The 24857-nt window shown below is 34.2% G+C and overlaps 1 protein-coding gene across 1 annotated transcript in view; it reads left to right on the forward strand.

Moving 5' to 3' along the window:
- EDIL3 (EGF like repeats and discoidin domains 3) overlaps positions 1-24857 on the forward strand; it is a 453978-nt gene that overhangs the window by 160824 nt on the left and 268297 nt on the right. Inside the window, exon 3 of the mRNA XM_010376216.2 lies at positions 11486-11515. Within this exon, the coding sequence (XP_010374518.1) occupies positions 11486-11515 (30 nt within the window). The remainder of the gene's footprint in view (positions 1-11485; positions 11516-24857) is intronic.

A 24857-nucleotide genomic window follows, 5' to 3' on the forward strand; every position in this document is an offset into this window, starting at 1 on the left:
GGAGGAATATAGCTTTCCTTATGATTAGAGCAAATAAGTTATGAATTGATTTTTTTCTTTATAAGATTGCAAAATGGGAATCCTGTAAAGGTATAATAAATACCAAGCTGGAATTTATGACAGTACATTAATATTAGTTTCTTGGATATGATAGATCAGCAATAAGCTCTTTGTGACTTTGCATAAAGATAGAATCACAGGGAAGAAAGAACATTAGGATCCTCCATTTAACAAATGTGTATTGAGACTTCATGGAGAGCTTGTGATCTACCCTTTCTCTATGACCTGACGATAAAGGCTCAGCCTTCTAAATGCTTAAATTTAAGAAAGGGTAAGACAGGCACATCAGTAATCATTATACAATGCAGAAAATAATTATCATAAGAGGGGAACAAAGTGCTATGGGTATCAAGTGAGGAAAGATCACTTCCTGTCCTAGGAATCAGATTTTATGTTTGTGGTGGCTTTTGAGATGAGCTGAGATGGAAATTTATTTAATCTATAGAAATTACTTTATTGGAACATTTTAAGCCAATATAGAATGATAGAAAGCAAAAAAAAAAAAAAAAAAAAAAAAAAAAAAAAAAAAAATAGACATGGGGAAACTTTCTAGAAGAATTAGCATTAGTGGTTGCTCAGGTTATAAGGTGTTTATGGGGAGGATTGGGAGCAAGACCAGGACGGTAATGTGGATCTGTATCCTATAGAGCAGTGGTCCCCCACCTTTTGGGCACCAGGAACCAGTTTCGTGGAAAACAATTTTTTCCACCAAGCGGTGGTGGAGGAGTAGTTTCAGGATGAAAGTGTTCCACCTCAGATCATCAGGCATTAGATTAAGGAGGCCACACCCTAGATAACCCGCATATGCAGTTCACAATAGGATTCCTGCTCCTATGAGAATCTAATACTGCTGCTGATCTGGCAAGAGGCGAGGCTCAGGCTCATTTCCTGTTGTGCAGCCAGATTTCTAACAGGCCGCGGACCGGCACCTGTTCATGCCCCAGGGGAGTTGGAGACCCTCGATATAGAGCCTCTATTCATCTCCTTGAACCAAAGTACAGTCTTCAGTGTTATTTCCAAAATTATCCCGGAAATAAGACTCTATAACTTGTCTTGAAAATTTATTATTGGCCGGGCGCGGTGGCTCAAGCCTGTAATCCCAGCACTTTGGGAGGCCGAGGCGGGTGGATCACGAGGTCAGGAGATCGAGACCCTCCTGGCTAACACGGTGAAACCCCGTCTCTACTAAAAATACAAAAAACTAGCCGGGCGCGGTGGCGGGCGCCTGTAGTCCCAGCTACTCGGAGGCTGAGGCGGGAGAATGGCGGGAACCTGGGAGGCGGAGCTTGCAGTGAGCCGAGATCGCGCCACTGCACTCCAGGCTGGGCGACACAGCGAGACTCCGTCTCAAAAAAAAAAAACAAAAACAAAAAAAAAAAAAAAAAAAGAAAATTTATTATTGAAGCGTGTAATCATTATAAAAACACAAAGCTCTTATCTGAACAACATTTAAGTACTACCTCAGACTTTTGAGGAATAAGTTGTTTAAATTTTTCTATTATGTTTTTATTCTGCTTCCAAGATGAATTTATTTTTCGACTTATTAATTATTTTATTTTCGACAGGACTTGGTCTAATAGGTAGTTGATTTGGAAAGGGCTGAATGTGGCTCATTGACCGAAATTGATGCTAACTTTTAATCTAGAATTTCTAACCAGAAATTAGTTATTGGAAGAAACAACTGTAAAGTTTTAAAGCTGGTTTCCGGTAGAAACATCTACAACTAGAAATGTCAGTTGACATAGAAAATTTCATGAGAAGCTACAAAATATTTAGATTCTGCTGGATGGACACTTAGTCTTGGACACTAAGGAAATTGTTTCCATTAGAACAAATGTTTGGTTTTCCTGTCTGTGGACTTTAATCAACTACATGTGAAATATATGCAAAATAGATTCTTTGCTAGAGAGAAAGTGAAAGATTGAAAGTATATCTTTAAGGCTTTTCTTTGTTTCAAAATTTTGCAATTCTTTCCCATTGCAAAAATACATTTGACATTGTTTGCATGCCAGTTATATTCTCCCTTGACTCAACCCCAAGCATGACCTCCTCTGACTAATCTTGCCTTTAGGCAGGACGAAGATAAGATTACCAGTTCCCAGTGCTCTAGGAATTGGTCCTTAAGATATAGCTGAAGGAGGGAAGGAAAGGAAATTAATTCTTTACAGTGTTGGATTGCTGGTTGTTATAAAGCAGCTTAAACAAGACAGATAATAACACCATTGTATTTTGTGCTAGTTAGATCACATCTGGAGTACTGTTTCCATTCTTTTTACTATATTTTAAAATGTGTCATCAAATTTGAGTTTATCAAGAGTAGGTCAACAAAAATGATGACCAGGGTGTATATACCATGATTTGTAAAATTAAGTAGGGATATTTATCTCAGTTAAGAAAATAATTACAATAGCTTTAAAATATTTGAATGACTGGCGTCTCAAATAATGGGCCTCATTAATCCATTGTTTTCTAGAGGCAGCTCTGAGAGAGAGATGTGACATGTTCCTTGGTGAGATTTTGAGTTCTCTGCCTCTAGAAGTTTTGAAAGATATATGGATTTTTTGGTAGGCAGATTGGGCCTGTTAGAAGGGTAGAAATTAGAAATTAATAGTTTGCGTAAGCAAACAGAAATTGTGTTTTATCTTTTATTGTCAGTGTCCTTGCGATGTTAAAACTACATGAAAAAGATAATTCCCCCTGACCGAAAAGACACAAGAATTTCACAGAAATATCTCATCTTTCTTCAAGTTAGACCTGCCCACTGTTTTTTTTTTCTTCTCCCTTCATCTTTTGAATTTCAAAATATATTTTAATTAAGCCAAATGTGTGAATCTGTATTTTGGGAACATATCATTTCAAAGTCATTGTAAAATTTCTGAAGTATTTTGGAATATAAGGAATGAAAAGGGAATGATATTTTACTAACAGACCTCACAGATATTAAAATGGTAAAAAGTCATGTTTGAAATAACTGTAACCATATGAAATACTTGATTGTGGCACACACACACACACACACACACACACACACACACTATTTGCCAAGATTCTACCATGAAGTAATTTTCTGTCTTTAAATTCATCACCATTTATTTTTTAAAAGCATTGAAATTTCATATTATTTATATCTCAGAAGATACAGAATATTCAGTGTTCAACCCTAGTCATCTCTGCTGAGGTGGGATGATAGGCAGGGAAACCAGTAATTGGTCTAAGGCTGCATCTGCCAGGCACATGGATCAGTCATTTGTTTGTCTCTGTGTTTTGTGCTACTTGGACATTGGACATTGGAAGTTTTACTGTATCTCTGTTAATGGTAACTTTCTTAAAGCAAGAGAGTAACATTCACAGGAAAATGGAAGAAATATAATATCATCCAATATATTTAAGAAGCATAGTCGTTTTTAAAAAAATAGGCTGATGGCATCAAAGAGGATCTTTTAAAAATCTTGCTTACAGAAAGCAAGTGTTATACATTGTGTTTAGGATTATGGACTTTATTTAATAAAAGTATTAGGTAATTTATTTTCTTTTTTTTTTTTTTTTGAGATAGAGTCTCGCTCTGTCGCCTGGGCTGGAGTGCAGTGGCCGGATCTCAGCTCACTGCAAGCTCCGCCTCCCGGGTTTACGCCATTCTCCGGCCTCAGCCTCTTGAGTAGCTGGGACTACAGGCGCCCGCCACCTCGCCCGGCTAGTTTTTTGTATTTTTTAGTAGAGACGGGGTTTCACCGTGTTAGCCAGGATGGTCCCGATCTGCTGACCTCGTGATCCGCCCGCTCGGCCTCCCAAAGTGCTGGGATGACAGGCTTGAGCCACCGCGACCAGCCGGTAATTTATTTTCTTTGTTTCTACCATGATTCAAATGATATCTGATTATTCACTGAATCCTCCTTTATAAGACAGAAATCCTGGAATTCATCCTAGTATTATTCACTAAAGACTTAGTTAAACAAATTATGCCATATCCATTAAATAAAATATTATTCAGTATATATTATATAATCCTCTTTTCATTTACTATATCATAAGTACATATTTAATTATTTTATACATGTGTGTATGTATTCTGATGTTAAATGAATTTACTTCAAAATTCTGCTTGTGGTGAGTTTTTAGTTGGTAATTTAGGTGATTTAATAAATATACTTCTATTTTCTAATGCAAACCTTAACCCATTGTACCAATAGATTTTTTTGCCAACATTCTTAATCATTAGGTCTTGTCCAGCATTAACATTTTATGTGCAATGATTCTGTGGTTTTCTTAAGTGGATACTGTCACTGAGATTTGTGCCAGTATTGCTGATCTATTCATTACTTTTTAGTTTTTTGTTCTTTTGGTTTTAACAGATTTGCTTGTTAGATTAGCTCATTTGTCCAGACTTATGGAAATGAATTGAGGTTGAAGTGAGTAGTCTCCCACTCACAAATAAAGCAGAAATCCATAGAACATAAAAGAGCCTGAGAGTATCAGCTTCCTGCTGTCAGGTGCTATGAAACAAAATAACGTGGATGCTGTGACCATCTGAAATTCATATCTAGTGAGCTGGTAACCTCGGCTTCATGGCTTCTCTAGTGACATTAAACAGCATTCTCGTTGTAGAATTAATGATTCCCCCTTTCCTATATTAAATTTTCAAAAAGATTATGAATGTATTAATTTTATTGAAAATAGATAAATCTGAGAAATCATTTATATTAACTTTTGATCTGCTTTATCCCTTACAAGTTTCTTCTTTTTATTTGCCCATGAATTTTCTTAGGTTTAATTTTCAATCCTCATTTTACAAAGCTAAAAAGAAAAAGGGTAAAAACAGTCATTAAATTTACTTACAGACTTTAAATTTTAAATTTTCTCAATTTAAAATTGGACAGCTTTCCAAAAATATTTACTCAGGACCAATTGTATACACTGTGCAAAATTAAAACATTTGTCCTCCAGGGAAGAATAATGTCCGGCTTGGGAAACAAGGCTGGAAAATATTATGTACCATTCTGTTTAGAACTGGCTTTAGGTTATAGTTTAAAAGGTAGTGAGGGTAGAAGGGAATGTCTGGAGACTGAAATAAATACTAAGGAGTTGAAGGTGGTGAAACTTGAATTCAGTCAACAAGGATGGTATGGGTTTGGATAGGGAGGAAGGGCACACTTAATAAACAAAGGATATTTAAGGACAATTGAATAGATACACAAAAATATTGAATTGTAAGTCCCCTTGTGATATCAAATCACCTAACTTAAAGATACTTACTACTTCCTTTAAGTAAGAGAATTTGTCCTGATTATGTTCTCAAAGTATCTTTAATAACAGCTGGGATATGAATGTAGGCTACTCGAGTCATATTACTTTCCAGCTTCCCAGTACTCTGGCTTACTTTTATAAAATATGTGTTTTTGTTCGGTTTAGTTTTAGTTTTCTTACTCAGTGGCAAAAAATGAACCCAAAGCTTCCATTCTTTTTTTGTTATTTTTCTCATTTATACCTCTTTCTAAAATGAGAGACTCACAAATGCACCACTAATAGCTGTTAAAATGATTCACTGTATAAATACATTGTGAAACCTGTGTAAACTATATCACTACTAAATATTAAAAGTACATTTTGTGGTTCTATTTAAATGAATCTACTTAATTAATAAATCATAGTTTCATGTTTTCTGAGTTAGCTTAAAAATCCCAGATTTAATTTTTCATGAGACAATCTAATGGTCTTTAGAGCAACCATTGTCTTTATAACAATTATATTGTTTCCTTCTTACCCCAAGAAGGAAAATCTGATTTATATAACTACATATAGTTATAGAAACTATATATGTTTATGCATATATTTGTATGATGAAACATATTGAAAGATATAAGGCTTTCTTTGATGAATTTAATGATATTACAAAATGAAGCAGCTGAGTTTTATTTAATACAAATGACTGTATTAAACATTTGTGCATCTTTTCTTTCAACAAATATTTATTCAGTTCCTCCAGCATTCCACTGGTTTAAAAACTACGGATGTAATGGTGAGCAAAAAAAATGTTACAGCCCTGCCATCATGAAACTCCTAGTCTAATGGGAGAGACTAATGAAAATATAATATATGTTTACATGCTAACCACATATGTACAAAATTATGTTTTATGTATTATATATTATAAATACTTCAACGGATGCCATTCTCCAAATTTTGCACAGGAATAAAAATGCTTCTAAAATGTTGATAGAATGGAAACATTTTGATTATTCAAGCATTTTCTATGCAAATACAATACTGTGCCTCACAGTGACCCAAATACTCTGCAGTTCTGAGATTGTAGAGTTGACCACATCGTACGCTGTCTGAAACATTTGGCCAGGGGAAACTAATCTTTGTTATACTTTTCTCAGGGAAGAAGTTAGTAATAGCAACCTTGAAGGCTGAAGTCACATCCCAATTGGGCCATTGGCCAAGAACAACAGATAAACAAATAATAAAATAAAGATCAAATTAACCCAAACCTCTCTCTCAATGCTTCTGTGGATACTTCCGGAGGCAACTCCATATTCTTCTTTAATGACTGAGTTCACACATTTGAAATAATAGTTTACTCTAATTTTAGTAATGTCCCTGCTCCCCCCAGCACATAAACATACACATACATTAAGAGCACTTAACATCTGGGTGGGCATAAATAATCAAGCATAAATATCATAATTGCTATTTTTGCATCACTGCAGTTAAATAAAACATTCTAAAATATTGTCAGAATACAATAATACATAGTTCTTGTTACATTGGTTATGGAAATAATTAATGACTAGATAATTACATGGTTGCAAAACATACTTGATACATGCTTAGCCAAATTTATGATATAGCCAACAAAAGGATTAATAAGTCACTCTGAATTAACATTCACATGTAAAATATGTTATAATATACTAAGAAATGTAGTTTTTATATTTCATAATGAGATTTTCCTATTTGGTGGTAAGCCACACTGGGTGTAAAATTGTTTTGAATGGGTATAATTTCCAAGTTATAACAGTTTACTTAAAACACTCAAAAATGAAACAGACAAAAACAGAATATGTAAGAATTGTTGAAACCACACAAAGAGACTGGAATCTGTCTAATGAAGAAACTTACATGTTATAGTATCGTGTTGTATCGGGGTAACATATGGCCCGCTGGGTTTTGGTAGTTGTGCTTCACAGTTGATACTGTGAGGTACAGTTCACCGTTGTGAGGAAGAAATGAAGGAAGTTGTGAGAGTGAGGAATAAATGAAGAAAGGCAAGGAGAGTCTGTATGATGCCTTCCTGTTCTCCCAAGCACCACCACACCTCAGGAACATGTACACTTCTGGAATGTCCTGCAAAAGAGCTACTAACTTAAAAATCAAGAAATGGGTTTATTGTATCAAAGCGTGGTGGTGAGCTCCCTGGAAAAATAAAGCACTGAAATCTCAGCTGCCCACTGAATGCATAGCCTGAGGGCTGTGTGGACTTCTGGTCTCAACTGCCTCAGATAATTAATTTCTTATGCATTCTAATATATTTTTAAAAGGAACAACAAAACTGATTAGGATTGTAGCAGAATGCCACTTAGATGTAAATAACAAAAAACTCAACTCAAATAATACAAAGTATGTTTTTTCCCTAGAACTAGAAGTCCAAAGGTAGGTCAGGATTCATGGTTGATATGATTCAGTGGCTCAACAATATCATCAAGAATCTAATATCTTTGTTTCTGCATTCTGCCTTTGAGCAGGATCAGCTTTCTTCTAAATCTGTCTCCCATTGTGGTTGCAAGGTGCATGCCAATGACTTCCGGGGCCACAAGCCTCTGTGTCTACCTCTAAAGGAGAGCGAGAAGGGGTTATTTCCAGACACTTTCTCAGAAGAGTGCGGAGCCCTTTTTTTCCCCAAAAGCCTCTCCTCACCTAAATACACACAAATATCTATCTCCTTATGTATAATTGTCCCCAAATGGGTACCTACACCTAGGTCAATAACTGTGGCCAAGAAAAGGGAACAGATTCAGTTAGTTCTCAGATACAGACCATTTACTAAATCCAAAGGGGCTGTCATCTTTCCCAAAAGCATTGCTATAGGTACCCAATGAAATCTGAAGATGATACAAGAAAACAGTGTTGAAAGCTCGTGAAACAACCAGAATATAAATTGCAAAAGGTTTTGTGTAAGGCTATTAATTTACTGCTGTAGTTCCAACAATGGTATCCATGGCTCTTTCCAAGCAAAATAAACTTTGATGGGTTAGAGTCAGAATTCTCAATATTTAGTGTTCATAGCGATTATCTACAGAGCTTATTAAAAATGCAGAATCCTGGGCTAAAACCCAATATTCAAATTCAGTAGGTGTGGGGCATTTTAACAGACACCCAGGAAGATTCTGTTATGGGTGACAGGAGGATTACACTTACTTAAATTCTGTATGTCTGATATATTTTTACTCTCTGTTTTCCTACCATGCTTATAATTTCAGTACATTCTTCTACATGCTGACCAAGTGGAACAATACACTTATTTGTTGGGTTGCTTATTTTTGGTTTTCTTGGTGTATGTGTTTAAATTCCCAGAATTAGAAGTGACTACATGTGCCATAGACTCTGATTTTTATTTTAATTGCTGATTTTATGACTTCTAAGAGGAAGAGAGAATAATCATTTGGATAGCGTGATAGTACCTTCTGTGATACTTGTTTCACAGAAATGTCATTAAAAAGACAGCTAATGCCCACTACGAGGTTTATTTTTACTCTGGGGCTCTAGTTGCCACCTGTTAATAGTTCATGATGTTTTGTTCAGTAAAGCAGTTAGCCTACAATGCTGTCTTTGTTACAGATATAACTAAAGCTGAATTATTACCAATACTAACCCTTGTGTATATGCCTTTATGAGTGTGAATAGTATGTTGGTTAATGACATCTACCCATATCAAGGAAGCACTGCTATGTAGAAGTTTCATAGAAAGAGAAATCTTTGCAAAGTTGTGTATTTGCTGGCTGTAATTGTGTTAATTTGTAACAGAGATACTTTCAGGTATTGCAAATTCAAGTGTAGACTGGTACACAGTTTGCCCTGTGGGATTTGCTTTTCAAAGGTTCTGATTACTATGACTCTTACTAAATTTGGAATTGTCTTCATTTCTGTACTTGCTAGTTCATTCCTAAAATTTCTTCCTTATTGTTACAAAATGGAAGAGTAAAATCTTAGCAACTTCTAATCTTCCTTCCTTAGACATCACTTCTTTAGGGTGCTTTGTATAACCAGTCAGGATCTCAGCTGCCGGTCTGTCCCTGGATTGTAAGGGAAATGGAAAAGCTTCCAAAGGAGAACTCCATTTCTTGAAAGGATTTCTCTCCTCAGCCTCTGTATCAATTTTTCTTTATTTTCTCCCCCAGTTTTATGCTTAAGTCCAGATAACATCATTAGGAGCATAACCCTCCCATGATCCAACACTTTAAATAATACCTAGTGAATTTCAATAAGCTGTCTGTCATCTGGTTTTTATCTTTAAGTAGAAACGGAATCAGCACTTTGTGAGACAATAAGGCATAGCAGAAGGAGTTCAGTTTTAAAGTCACACTGACATGAGCTCAAATTCAAATTGAACTCACACAGATTGTTCAGTCACTCTGAACCTCTGTACTTTCCTTTATCAAATGAGAAATATTTTAATCTCACGGTTGTTTTGTCCATTAAATGAGTTCACACAGATACAGTGACCAGCCATAAGTGTAAGGATTATTTTTTTCTTTTGCATCTCTAGATTTTTGTTAACAATAACTCATCTAAGTCAGCACTTCTACAAGCCCCTGTGGTATTTTCCTAAAAGGGAATTCCTGGAAGCTACCATTTTTTCCCCTCTTTGAGCATGTTATGATATATTTTGGACATGATAAAGTGGCAAACAGCTTTTAAAATATTTATGTTCTCCACGCCATGCATGCCAACTGTGTTTGCTCTCTCCATTTCTTTATGTGCCAAGGAGGCGAGCCAAACAGTGTGAGAGGAAAATACTGTCAGGACACAAAGTCAGCTTGTCTAATGTGTACTCTGCGCAGATGTAACCTTAACGGAAAAGAGTGGAGACCACTCCCTGGCTCCACAGTGATACCTTGATTAACGAATCCACTGGGAAGAACAAAGTTCCTTTATAAGCAATTCAGCTGAGTAAATTTTTATTTTAAAACTTCATGAATCAAGTGAAATAGTACTGGCTTGTGTCATATAATTCAACGGTAATATTCTGGGTAAACTGTACTTCTGCACAGAGCAGAAATACTTCCTCACAGAGTGTATGTTGAAGTATAAAAGTGAATAGATGGATTCTAGGCAAAATTGTGAAGCTGCTTCAGACAAACTTTTTTTTCACTCTTGTAATTGCTATGCTCCATCCTCCACATACACAGGGCAGTAGGTTATTGCCCTTGGAGTCTTGCTGCTCTCAAACCTTCCTACTTCTTAAAGCAGGAATCAACATGATTCACACGTTTATGAGTTACAGTTAATGTTACCTTATATTGATATTGCCTAGTAATACCACAATCCTGGCTACAAGTTAATACCATGTAAAGATTCTAACTTAATTGGTTCTATGTGGAGCCCAGAATTTGGGATTCTAATATACTTACAGGGTTGGTAACCACCACCCAAGGATAAAATTGTATTTTCATATTGTGGCCTTCTCTTTTATAATGTCTGTGTGTATCCATGTGTGGGCTGCAGAACATAAGTCAGAACCACCTGGGATCACTGTTTAAAATGCAGGTTCCTCTGTTCTTACCACAGAATCATCACTACTACATTTTGAAGTGTGTGGTATATGACACACACACACACACACACACACACACACACACACACACACACACGGAGAGCGAGAGAGAAAACTGGAATCTTCATGTTTAAGAAAAGTCCAAAGTGATTTTGAATCACTCTGAAGTTTAATTCTTCCTTTCTTATAACTTCTATCTCATGGAACACAATTTTTGACTGTCAACCATGACTTTTAATTTCTCTTTGCCAAATAGAAAATTGATGATGGGCTAGCTCTATGTTATATACAATTCATATTTTTCAGCAATAATATTTATAATAATTTACACTCAAATTAACTAACGTTAATCTTGTTTGCAAAGGAAATCAAATTCAGACAATTCGATGTTTTTTTCTAATAAATATTAATAGATATTTTAAAGTATAGGAGTATATATATTTTGATTTAATGTGAATACTCATTAATCTGTTACCAAATAATGACAATTTTCTAATGTATACACAAAAGTACAAGTCAGGGACTTGTAGTTAGTGTTTGGAAATGTGAAATATATTTATGTTCAATCTCAATATCTCTTTTTCTCTTTCTCTCTCCCCACTTCTCCCTCCCTTCACTTCTACCCCATCCTCATTTCACCTTTTCCTTTTACAGCATCAGATGAAGAAGATCCAACTTCAGCAGGTAAAGTTCCTATGTTATAAAGATATTTCTTATTTAATGTCATGTCTTTAATAATAGAGAGTCAACCTTTTGAATAATATTTTCTCAGATTTCAACCAGAAAACTGGCACAGGTTTGTTTATTTATTTACTTTTATATTTGCTGAGCTCACTATGCTGTGCCAGACTAAATGATGTTGGTTAAGAGTTTTGAATAAAAGGAGAAAAGTCTTGAAATACACTAATACAGAGGAAAATACAATACACAATAGCAGATTGACATTAAACAATAAGGAAAATTAGAAAATGAGAACATTGAGAAAAATACAGGAAAATAATACAATGAGTAGAATGATAAAATTAAAAAGGAGGAAAATGGTAAAATAAACTTTGAGAAATACCTTTCATGAGAGAATACAGCACTGTCACATATATAACTGGCATCAGACATCCTATTCACTAGGTTTAAGGGTAGAAACTATGTCTGCCTCATTCATTTTATTTTAAAAATGTAATTTTTACAATTATAGTTTAATAATCCTGCAACCTGGCATCATGACTTAGTTCCTTATCTAGCTAATTAGTATTTATCAAACACAGGCTGTGGCCTGAACCATGTGCAATGAAGAATGCAAATGGTACAGATGGCATGGTACTTTCAACATGGTTCCAGGACAGTGAGACAGGTCAGAGAAATGCCAGAGAGACTAAAAACCAGACACAATTATAAGAATAAAATGGGAAGAAAAAGCTCACTTGATTAATTAATAAAAGACCAGACTAACATACCAACAACATCGGAAAAAAATAGAGTCAGTCTCTGAGATGCAGGCAGTTAGTTAGTGGTTGTACTGAAGAGAGAAGACCTCAACATTAGATGGATTCCTTTTAGTAACTGAGAAAAGGAGTTAGGCCTGAGAGACAAGAGCAGGAAGGGGCTCCTGAAATTAATGGTCAGAATGGTGCTTTCTTATATGGAAGGGGGGAAAGTAGCCCAGTTACTGGAACTCAGATACAAGATAGGGTCAGTTCAATTCATAGACCTGACTTATTTCAACTAGCATGGCTTCATGACTTCTATCTCCGTGCAAAACTGTACAAGGATTTTACCTGTAGGAGTAAATGCAAAAGATCAAAGTTTCAGTGGAAGAAAACAAAATAAATATCTTACATTTCTTGGATAAATTCCAAGGATATATATAAATGTCATGTTGCATGATATTCATTATAACTATAACTGCCTTTGAAATGGAATCAGAGATTCAAACTCTCAATTGATGTTTCATTTTCATAATATTGTTAGATAGTCTATAACCTGATTTGGATAGGAACTCCTATTGTATTTCTCCCACTCTAGGCAGTATTCTGTAGTCTGTTTTAGGACCAACCTAATCACATGACTCAATAGCAAACTCATCTGTTTTTGAGTTTCCTCTGCCTAGTTTCTGCTTTGTTTGCCCTGACTTTGAAGCTTTGCTGTTGTTCGTGTTGTCCAAAGACTCTGCATGTGTATCTGTCTATTGTGGCGTATATTTTCTATATAGACAATCCATATACTTGACACATAATTCAAGCAAGACAGAAGTGTTTGTGGTTAAGAGTAACGTTGCTCTGTCTTTATACCCCTAGTCTCTTAGTTTTCTTCCTGAGAGGCAACCCCTGTTAACTGTTTCTTGAGTCCTCTTCCAGAAAAACTCCAGGCCTGTGTTGTCCAATAGGGTAGTCACTAGCTACATGGGCTATTGAACACTCCACTATTCCAAATTGAAATTTAACGTAAGTATAAAATACACACTGGATTTCTTTATTGTTGTTGTTGTTGTTATTATTATTATTATTATTATCACTTTAGTTACAGGAGGCACATGTGCAGGTTGGTTACATGGGTATATTGCTTCTGGGTAGGGAGGATAGTATCCAATAGGTAGTTTTTCAACCTACACCCCCTTCCTCTCCTCCACTCTCTAGTAGTCTGCAGGGTCTATTGTTCCCAGGTTTATATCCTTGTGTGCTCAATGTTTAGCTCCCACTCATAAGTGAGAATATGTGGTATTTAGTTTTCTGATACTGCATTAATTTTTTAATCATGGCTTCCAGCTCCATCCATGTTGCTGAGAAGAACATAGTTTCATACTTTTTCATGACTGTATAATATTCTGTAATTTATATGTATTACATTTTCCTTATCCAATCCACCATTAGCACCTAATTTGATTCCATGTTTTTGCTATTGTGAATAGTGCAGCAATGAACTTTAGTGCATGTGTCTTTTTGGTATAATGATCTGTCTTCCTTTGAGTACATACCCAGTAATGGGATTGCTGGATCTTATGGTAGCTCTGCTTTAAGTTCTTTGGGAAATCTCCAAACTACCTTCTATAGTGGCTGAACTAGTTTATGTTCCTACCAACAGTGAGTAAGAGTTCTCTTTTCTCCACAGCTTTGCCAGCATCTGTTGTTTTTTGATTTTTTAATAATGTCTGACTGGTGTGAGATGTTATCTCGCTGTGGTTTTTGATTTGCATTTCTCTGTTAAGTGATGAGCATTTTTTTCATATGCTTGTTGGTTTCTTGTATGTCTTCTTTTCAAAAGTGTCTGTCTGTGTCCTTTGCCCATGTTTTACTGGGGTTGTTTTTGCTTGTTGGTTTAAGTTCCTTTTAGATTCTAGATGTTAGACTTCTCTGGCTAAGACTTCCTCTGTCCGTATTTCTTAACTTTAATTGGACTTTCTCTTTGGGTGTCAATCTTTGACAGCAGCCATCATTTTCTAGCCCAATTCATTTTCATTTCTCCTGTCTGCTACCCACACCTTACTAAGTCGCTTGCCAAGCAGTGTTGATGCTATTGTAAAATTATTATTTTGTATAAAGAAAATAAATTGTAACCCAGTGTAAGCTATATTTAGGTATAATATAGCTATTTGTGTACTTTTTTAATTCTAAATCTATTTTCATAACTTCTGTGCTGACTAAGATCTTTTTGTGAAATGCAACTGAACATTTTTTCTTCAAAATACTCATCTTCCTCCAGAGTGATATGCACATCATAGAATTTAAATTATGTTTTAAAAATACTTTCATTTCTAGATATGAACAGATGTTTTTGTTGTGATTTTAGCATAGACTTTTAAAATAGAACAAATGTGCTCTTAAGGAATATTTAGCTACATAATTTCACATATGGATTATACTAACATTGAGAAAATATGTCATTTAGTAAAGCAGACACTCCTTTTGTATAAAAAACAGACAATGGGAAACAAATGTTCTCCTTTTAATTTTATCAAGCTGTATAATAAAAAGAGTATATTAAAACATTTGGCAAAATATTATCAGATTTGCAAATAATTGATTTCATAAGGAATATGAATAATTATGAAAATTGGATTGAAATTTTTGAGTTCATTTTAGTATCTCTTGACCTGAATTTTTCAACACTTATTTTTTTAAAGGAATAGTTATTATCCTGTTCACTTATATTTTTCAGTAATCATATATAACAAATATGTATCTTTAATTTATAGCTTATTCATAATATATTTATTACAACATTAATATTCTGTTTTCACTCTCATCTCCTTTCACCAACAGAATTGATGCAGAATGATATTTTCCAAGCTCAGATTTATTTGTATTGTCCTCTTTTAACTTATCTCTCTTTCCTATTATTTCTCCATTTTGTTTCCGTTATCAGTGAAATGAAATCTTTTGTTTGCCAGAAAAAATGTATGTTAATTCAGCTTTCACATGTCCCCATATAATATCATTACCAGGTTCATACTATTCCAGGTTGGACAGTATCTGCTTCAAATATATATGTTAATTTCTATAAATTAAATATTTATTTTTCTAATTGGAGATAAGCCACTTCTCAAAGGAATAGAATAAAAAATAAAATAAAAAGGTTTTTTTTCCTGCCAAAAAGTCACAGCATCCTGATTAATAGTTGTTAATGTATGAATTTTGAATTTTAAAATGATAATTTTTTGAACAAATCTATACATGACTTACCTAAAAATGTAAGTTCCTAGTGGATATTACCACTCATACTATTTAGTAAACATTTTTAATGTATTGATATTATATGACAAATCTAGGTTGTTTTAATCCCATAGGCACACAGAGTTGGGTTAATTAGAATTCAATAGTTATGATATATTCTCATTGTTTATAACTATTTTAAAAGTAAATAATAGATATTTATCTTCAATAACATATAGAATGAAAAACATCAGGAAGACAAAAAATAAATGAGAAAATTGTGGAGACATTATTGTTTTATTTGTGTTATAATGCTAAAAAATAATATGGATTTTTTCTTTACAATGGAATACAATTGATTTGCCTTATATTTTGAATTATTGAAAGACTGCCTCATTAAAACAGATAATTGATCCCTCCACTTTGTTTCCATGTAACTCAGATTATATTTAATAAAATAAATTTCAGAATGAAAATATTCTTATACTTTAGACAATCACATTCTGTCTTTGGTTATTTCTTCATATGTACCCACATTCTTTTATTTGAACTTCTAAATTGCCTTGCAAATAGCAAGTGCTTAATCAATGTTTTAAAATGTTGACTCGTAGAGGAGATGCAGAATACATAATATCTGCATTTGTAATAGTAGGCATGCATCCCCTTATTGATTGTGAAGCATTGGCTTGTTAATCACTTTCAGTTCTGAATGTTCTGGTAGAATATATTAGCCTAAAAGACCATATTTTGTAACATCTGAGTTATGAGGGCAGATTCACTTAACACCTGCTTCTTTAGCTACCAGAAGCTTCTTTTTATTTATCCTACTTGAATCTTACATTCAGATATTTAAGCATCTTGTTTTATTGAGTATAAAAACACATCAATGAACTATAGGGAAATTTCTTCAATCTGAGTTATATTTTAAGATATAATTACAAATTAATGAGAGTCACATTGTTAAAGCAGAAACTGCACCCCAAAATGCATCACTTTTAGAAGTGATATATTTAATCTAATTATATTGCTATTGCACAAATAATTTTTGGAAACTACTTTCTTGAAACTGCCTTCTGAATCTGCTTATGGGATTGCAACATCAACTATTATTTTATAGTCTCTGAAGTGTGCTGCTATATTTATCTGCCTTTGGTCTAATATATATGCCTTTAAAAACAAAGATTTGCAAATATTAAGAATGTGAGGGGGTATGAAATACAGATAAGATTACAACTTTGAAATTAACAACATTCACCTGAACATATGACATGTATTTTTGAAAGGTAAAATCAAATAATACCTTGAAACAAAGTTGTCAGTGATTGCTTTCCTTATGTTGCACAAATCCAATTTTCATTTAGCTTTTATTTAAGTTTTTCAATAGACACTTCGTAAACTGACTATAACAATACTTATTTCTATCTCCTTTGGAAAAAAATAAGACATACAAATTTGAATATTGGCTGCTAAAAATAAACTATATAAAATATAATTTAACTATAAGGTGTAGCAAATCAAGTTTATTCTCACAATTTCCTCATTGCTTTTAATTTATTTGGTCTTACTAGCTATAATTTTAGATATTTAAAAATATCATTCATTTATCACAAGGAAATCATTCATCCATCCCTCAAGGAAATCGTTTAAAACAGGGCTGGGAATTGAAAATTAGTGGATGGGACCAAAATCACTTAGAAAATGACACAGTAGAGATCTTGTAGCTACACAGTAAGTCTGTGGTTAAAACAAATTAAAACCATAACTTACTGTTTTGTTCATATCACCTCAAATAAAAAGCTTGCATTTTATTTTTTCCCTCTTCTCTTGCCTAAGGGGAGGTTTTTAATTACTTTGGCAGTTTTTTAATACTACAAGTGGAACTGAGTTTGGATTTCTATAAAAGTAGCTGTTAATATTAGATTAACTCATATAATAATGAAAACATTAAAAAGGGAATTTTCAGATATATGTAAATGGTAAAAATATTTTGTTCTTTTTTTGTATAAATTTAAGATATAAAATGTGATGTGTTAAATACATATATAGTAAAATGATTACTATAGTCAGAATAATTTACATATCCATCACCTCATGTTGTTACCTTCATGCGTGTGGTTAGAGCACTGACAATCTACTCTCTCAGCAAATTTCTATTATGTAATACAATATTATTGTCATTGTACTCATATTGTGCATTAGATCTCTAGGCTTTTTCATCCTACATAACAACTTTGTACCGTTTGACTTATATTTCCCCCATTCTTTATCCCCATCCCCAGTAACCACTATTCTACTCTATTTATATGTATTCAAATTTTATTTTTTTTAGATTTCATATATAAGTGAGATCATTCAGCATTCTTCTTTTTGTGTCTGGCTTTTTAAACTTGGCATAATTCCTCCAGATTCATCCACATTGTCACAAATGGCAGAATCACCTTCTTTTATAAGGCTTAATAATATTCTATTATATAAGTTCCTTATCTATTTATTAATCAATGGACACTCAGATTGTTTAAAAGTTGGTTCCTATAAATAATGCTGCAGTGAACATGGGAGTGCAGATATCTGTATGATATTATTTCATCTGGGTGTATACCCAGAATAGGGATTGCTAGGTCATATAGTAATTAGATTTTTAATTTTTTTGAGGAACTTCCATACTATTTTCCATAATGGCTGCACCAGATTACATTCTCACAAAGAGTGTTCAAAGATTTCCTGGACCCATGTCTGATATAACTTATAAAAATGAACTCAAAACAGATTGAAAACTTAAATATAAGCTCTGAAACCATAAAACTCCTAGAAGAAAAAAATATAGAGGAATAGCCCCTTGACTATGATTTTTTGGATGTCACAGCAAAAGCTCAGGTAGCAAAAGCAAAAATAAACAAGTGGGACCACATCAGTCTAAAAATTTTCTGCACAACAAAGGAAACAATCAAGATAATAAAATGACAGCCTGCAGATTGTGAGAAGATATTTGCCATGTATCTGGTAAGGGATTAATATCCAAAATATATAGAGAACTCATATGAGTCAATTGCAAATAGAAAAATAAACCAGTTAAAAAGTGGGCAAAGAATCTGAATAGACATTTCTCCAAAGAAGACATGAGAATGGCAATAGATGTTTGATAAGGTGCTCAACATCACTGAGTGAAATTCCAGTGAAAACCATAATGAGATGGCACCTCACACGGTAGGATATCAAAAAGATAATCCTTTTGAAAATCATATTAAAACATAAAAATACAAAAGCCATAGTGTTCTTCATATATTTATAAAGTTAAAATTATTGTAATTTACTTAAATGTAAAGCTGTGTATGTGACGTCTTATCAGTTCATTCCAACTGGTAGTGATGATAGAGATCACTGGACATAATAGCTGATAAAATATTTATTATGAACTCTGTGATGTTCACAGAGATGAAGAAAATGGTGATTTGGCATACCAATGCATTCATACCTTCACCAGTTCCTTTGAATTTTTAACATTTTAATCATTTAAATTACTAGCTTTGACATTGAAGAAGTACACCTAAGAACAATACTATTTTCATATACAAAGGTTAATAATAGAATATGGGCTAGCAGTAGTAAAGAGTTGAAGCTGTGGTTTTTATATTAGCAAGTTAAAAGTCATTCATAAAACAAATATGTATTTCGTATATACACACAGGATACAGAGTGATTAGATATTTTCTCTAACTTTTGAAATATTTAATTTTAGTTCCACAAAAACATCATTTCTGTTTATGGTGAAGTTTTTATTTTCTTAACTATGCTACGGATATCTCTTAGTTTTCTTTCTCGTTTTCTTGTGGAGTTTAATTTGGCATGGCTGACTATGCTCAATTTATTCTATAACTCATGCATTTTGAAAATAAATGATATTTTATCACATTATTTTCTAATGAACAAGAGTTGCTTGTGCTTTCTGATTTTAGTATTTTATTTCCTTGGGGACTGAAATAGAACTACACATTCTCATTTTTGTTTGTCTTACATTTGCTACAAATTTATCTCCTGTTTTATAAATAAATGCATATTTTCCCTCTAGTGCCTGGAGCAACTTTACTAATTGTTTTATTGAGTATATTCTTGTTCATAAATATACTCTAATCAGGCTCAAATATTAAAACCTGATATATAAAAACCAAAAAAATGCTACAGTATTTAAAATCAGATAGAAGTAATTATTTGTAGATTCTCAGGGGAACAGGGGAAAAAAAATCACTGCTTCTAAAGATGTGACTTTGGTCAGTTTACTAAGACATTAGTGGAAAGAACAAATAGTGCTTACATTTCCTTTTTTAAAACAAAATTAAACTTCCTTCTTGATAGGTGTGTGATAGTGATGTTTACCTGTGAGACAAAGAATTGTAATTTAAGTTCCTGTTATATGGATGTGTTTTTTCATATTTTTACTAAAATAAACTTTGTTGTAGAACAGGATCATGGTGCCAGTAAGGACTTTGGAAAATTGTATACACATCTTTCTCTTTAGACAAGTTGAAGAATTAAACTATCACAGGAGTGAAAAATAGTATCTTTACATCTTGACATACATATCTATGAATATAGTTGTATAATCCATCATCTTTCCCCCAAACTGTAAAATCAGAGTTAGCATAAACACTTAAAATAATAAAATCTTATTGTTATGTAAAATTTAAATCTCTCATGGTACCGCCTTAAAACCGTTATATTTTCAGTTACATATGTTAATATCTAGCAATACATATATTCAAAAATAGTTATTATGTATTGTGAACTGATTCCTTAGTTCTAGGTAACAAAAAAGTCAATTTAATATAGATTAAATATAGATTAAATGATAACTCACACAGAGTTAAGAACAGTTGGCTCAATGATATTACTAAAAGTCTGGTTTCTGCTCTTCTTTTCCAATATTTCTGTTCTATCTTCTGTGGCAGAAAATTTATCTTAGTAGTAACACTGGTTTCTCCATGGCTGTAATATGTCTGCCAACAGCTACTGTGGCCATATGCACCCTTATACACGACCAGAGAGGGCACAAAAATGCTTTCAAGGCAGGAGTCCTGAGATCACTCTGACTGGACAGACTTAGATCCCTTCTGTTTATCTTGAAAAAGTCAGCCAATCAAGATTGTCCCATGGAGTATGAGATTTATTTTAGCTTTCTTTGAAGATTGTGAGCTATGTGACTAAGATGTGGGTACATGAACAAAAATGAGAGTACTCCTTAAGAACAGAATCAGAGAAATGCACACTAGGTCACCAATCAACGAAGCCAATAGGAAATGATGGTTATAACATCTCTTTTGTCACTTTAACTACCTTCATGGTTATTTTTCTATACATTGCTATGTTTTTCATCCTATTTTATAAAAACTATGAGACCCTGAAAATCTGGTTATTGAGAACTAAATTTGATGTATATCTCAATAATACTAAAATGTATATTCATATGTACATTGTCAGGCATTGTAACTTTTAAAATCCCAGCTTCACCATAGCCTTTATTTTATCTTGTTCTATATAAACATTTTCAAGTGTGCCAAAACTGGATGTGCACTATCTGTACTGAACTGATCTGTACTGAACTGATCTGTACTGAACTGATCTTTTAATTCTTTTAAGTTTTAATTTTCATGGGTTCATAGTAGATGTATATGTTCATGGGAAATATGAGATATTTTTATGCAGGCGTACAATTAGTAATAATCCCATCACAGAAAGTGGGATATCCATCTTCTCAAGCATTTTCCCTATGTGTTAGAAATGATCCAATTATACTCTTTTAGTTATTTTTAAATGTGCAGTAAATTATTGTTGACTGCAGTTACCCTGCTGTGCTATTCAACTCTAGATCTTATTCATTCTATCTACCTATATTTTTATACTCATAAACCATCTGCACTCCCCACCCCCCTGCCCCCTGTACTACCCTTTTTAGCCTCTGGTAACCATCATTCTACTCTCTTATCTCTCTAAATAAGTGCTCCTGTAAATAAGTGAGAATATGCAAAGTTTATCTTTCTGTACCTGGCTTATCTCATTTAACGTGATGATCTCCAGTTCCATCCATGTTATTGCAAATGACAGGATCTCATTCTTTTTTTATGACTGAATAGTACTCCATTGTCCATATGTACCACACTTTAAAAATCCATTCATCTGTAGATGGACACTTAGTTTGCTTACAAATCTTGGCTATTGTGAATTGTGCTGCAGTAAACATGGGAGTACAGCTGTCTCTTCGATACACTGATTTCCTTTCTTTTGGGTATATACCTAGTAGTGGGATTTCTGGATCATCTGGTAGTTCTGTTTTAGTTTTTTGAGGAAACTCCAAATTGTTTTCTGTAGTGCTTGTACTAATATACATTCCCACCAACAGTGTATAATACAAGGGTTGCCTTTCCTCCACATCCTCACTGTCATTTATAATAATATTGCCTATATATTGTAATTTTGATTTGCATTTCTCTGATGATCAACGCTACTGAGCACCTTTTCATAGACCTACTTGCCATTATCATTTGTCTCAAGAATTTTTTAAATTTCCTTCTTAATTTCTTCATTGACTCACTAGTCATTCAGGATCATTTTGTTTAATTCATGTATTTGTGTAGTTTCCAAAATTCCCCTCATTAATGACTCGTATGGTCTTGGATACTATGCAGAAGAATTCTCAGGATCTCTTCCCCTACTTTCTCCCAAACAAAAGGAGTCTCTCTCTCTGTTCTGAGATGCCTGGAGCTGGAGTAGGGGTGACGCAAGCACCTCTGTGGCCACCAACACTGGGATAGCACTGAGTCAGACCTGAAGCCAGCACAGCACTGGATCTCACCCAAGGCCCACAGTAACCACACTGCCTGGCTACCTCCTGTGTTTGCTAAAGGCCTCAGGGCTCTACAATCAGCAGGTGACAAAGCCAGCCAGGCTTGTGTCCTTTGCTTCAGGGTGGCAAATTCCCTCCTGGTCCTGAGGTACTCTCTTCTGCTGTGGCTGAGCTGGCACAGAAGGCACAAGACAAAGTCCTTCCCACTCTTTCCTCCCCTTTCCACAACCAGCGGACTCTCTCCCCATGGCCACCACTGCCCCAGGCTCACAGTGAGTACTGCCTGGCTATAGCCAATGTTCATTCGAGGACCCAGGGCCCTTCAGTCGTCAACTTGTGGTGAGTGCTGTCAGGCCTGGGACTCTCCCTTCAGGGCACCAGTCTCCCCTCTGGTCCATTACAGGTCAAGAAACACTGTCCAAGAGCCACGGCCTGGAATCGGGCTCTCGGGAGCCTGCTTGGTGCTCTGCCCAACTGTGGCTGAGCTGCTACCTAAGCTGATTTTTGATTCTTATGATGTTTGCTTTGTTGTGTGGATAGTTGATTTGGTGTTCTTGCAGGGAGGACAATTGGTGGAGGCTTCTCTTCAGCAACCTCACTCCGCCTCCACCCCCAATCTTTTCTTTTTAAACTTTAATGATTGGTTTCTATAGGAACAACTAAATTTATTCAGCCTTATTTCTGAGGAACTGCTTAATATAATCCTTCTCTCTCACATTTTAAACACTGACAAAATTGTTAAACTGCATTGTCTAGAACATTCCTAAAAGTATTAAATACTGTCTTTAGTTATGTTAGGTTGATATTATCTTATTCGATATAAAAATGACATACAGCCAAAACACAATAATTTTATCTTTAAAATAGAGAATAACCATTCAAATTTAGTCAAATTTTTAAACTTGAGAAAAAAGTGACTTAATATTTGTTTATATGTTGCTGCAGCATTAAAAATTCAACTTTTTAAAACTTCTATTATGATGTTGAAAGATAGTCCTAGAGGTGTAAATTAAATTTTGATTAAATGTCTTTTGAAATTTCATAATTTTCTTTTCATTTTGAATTATTACTACTTAGATTTTGTGCTGTTGACCTTTAGAATGCTAGAAGACAAGCCAGAAATTAAACCCAAAGTAACACCAAGCACTGGAAAAGCATCAAAGTTAAAAAAGTAATAAAGATACCATTATTAACGGGAATAAAATTATGTAAATGGAAAATGATTTAAAAAGGAAAAGAGAGTTTATCTCTCAGGATTATACAGTTCTCCAGAGAAACAGAACCAAAAGGATGTGTGTGTATGTGTGTGTGTGTATGTGTGTGTGTGTGCGCGCATGTGTGTGTAATAGATACATGGGTAAGTAGATTTATTTTAAGGAATTGGCTTATGTGGTTGTGAGTGCTGGCAAGTCTAACATGTGTAGGGCAAAGAAGCTGGAAATTCAGGGAGGATTTCTGTGTTAGACTCTTGAGGCTCCTCTTCTCAGGGAAATCAGTTTTTGCTCTTAAAGCTTTCAGCTCACTGGATGAGACCCAACTCTATTAGCAAGGGTCATCTTTTTTACTTAAAGTCAACCAATTGTAGACGTTAATCACATTGACAAAATATGTTCACAGCAATATCTATATTAGTATTGGACCAAGAAGTTGGGCACCATATCCTAGTCAAATTGACAGGTAAAATTTAACTATCACAGAGAACCAGAAAAAATATAAACACAAACTATTTTATTTACCAAAGAATGTGTGTCAGAGAAAATAGATTGAACATTATTTCCAATGTTTAATCATAATTAATGTTGGCCTCTATCTGTGCAGACTTAGACTTAGAGGTTTCTTTAATTTCTAGTCCTCCCTGCATTAGCTGGATTCATCTTTAAGAGCATCTCCATTTGCCCGAATAATTTTTTTTGGCTGTCCTTGGATTTACTCCAATGTTAAATCTTATACGAGTATGAAGAGGTGTTTACTTACTATTATGGAGATTTCCTGGCTCAGGGAAGACATTCAACTTTCTGGATAGGATGGATAGGATAAAACGCCATGGGCCTTCAGGTCTGCACCTTCAGGGGCTTTTGTCTTCTGACAAATAGCTGTCTACTGTCTATGAAGCATTTTCTTTCTACAAGTTAACTTTTCCTCCTCTGTAAAGTGGGACAATAAGGGCACCCACCTTAGAGGTTTGCTGTAAAGATCGCACTCAACAATACATGTAAAGAGCTCATCACAATGTTGCTCATCCTGTAATAGGGACTGCACAGGAAATCTAAGCTACTATTTTTACTTTCATTATTCTCTTTGCTGTTTGCCATATTAATATTGTAATTTTGATTATGATTTTTTAATTTAGTCAATATGCAGAGGCCTCTATGTAGAGTATTTTGCTTAATTTTCACAATTAACAAATACTGCATATATATAATTTAAAGAGGAAAACACTAAATGTTAAAGTGTATGAAGAAATATGTACGAGGTTATATAATAAGCAAGTAACAGAATCAGGATTCAAGTTCAAGCTTCTCTGGAAAAACTGGTGCTTATCTTACAG

Source organism: Rhinopithecus roxellana, chromosome 3 (assembly GCF_007565055.1).
Source record: "Rhinopithecus roxellana isolate Shanxi Qingling chromosome 3, ASM756505v1, whole genome shotgun sequence".
Lineage (NCBI taxonomy): Eukaryota > Metazoa > Chordata > Mammalia > Primates > Cercopithecidae > Rhinopithecus > Rhinopithecus roxellana.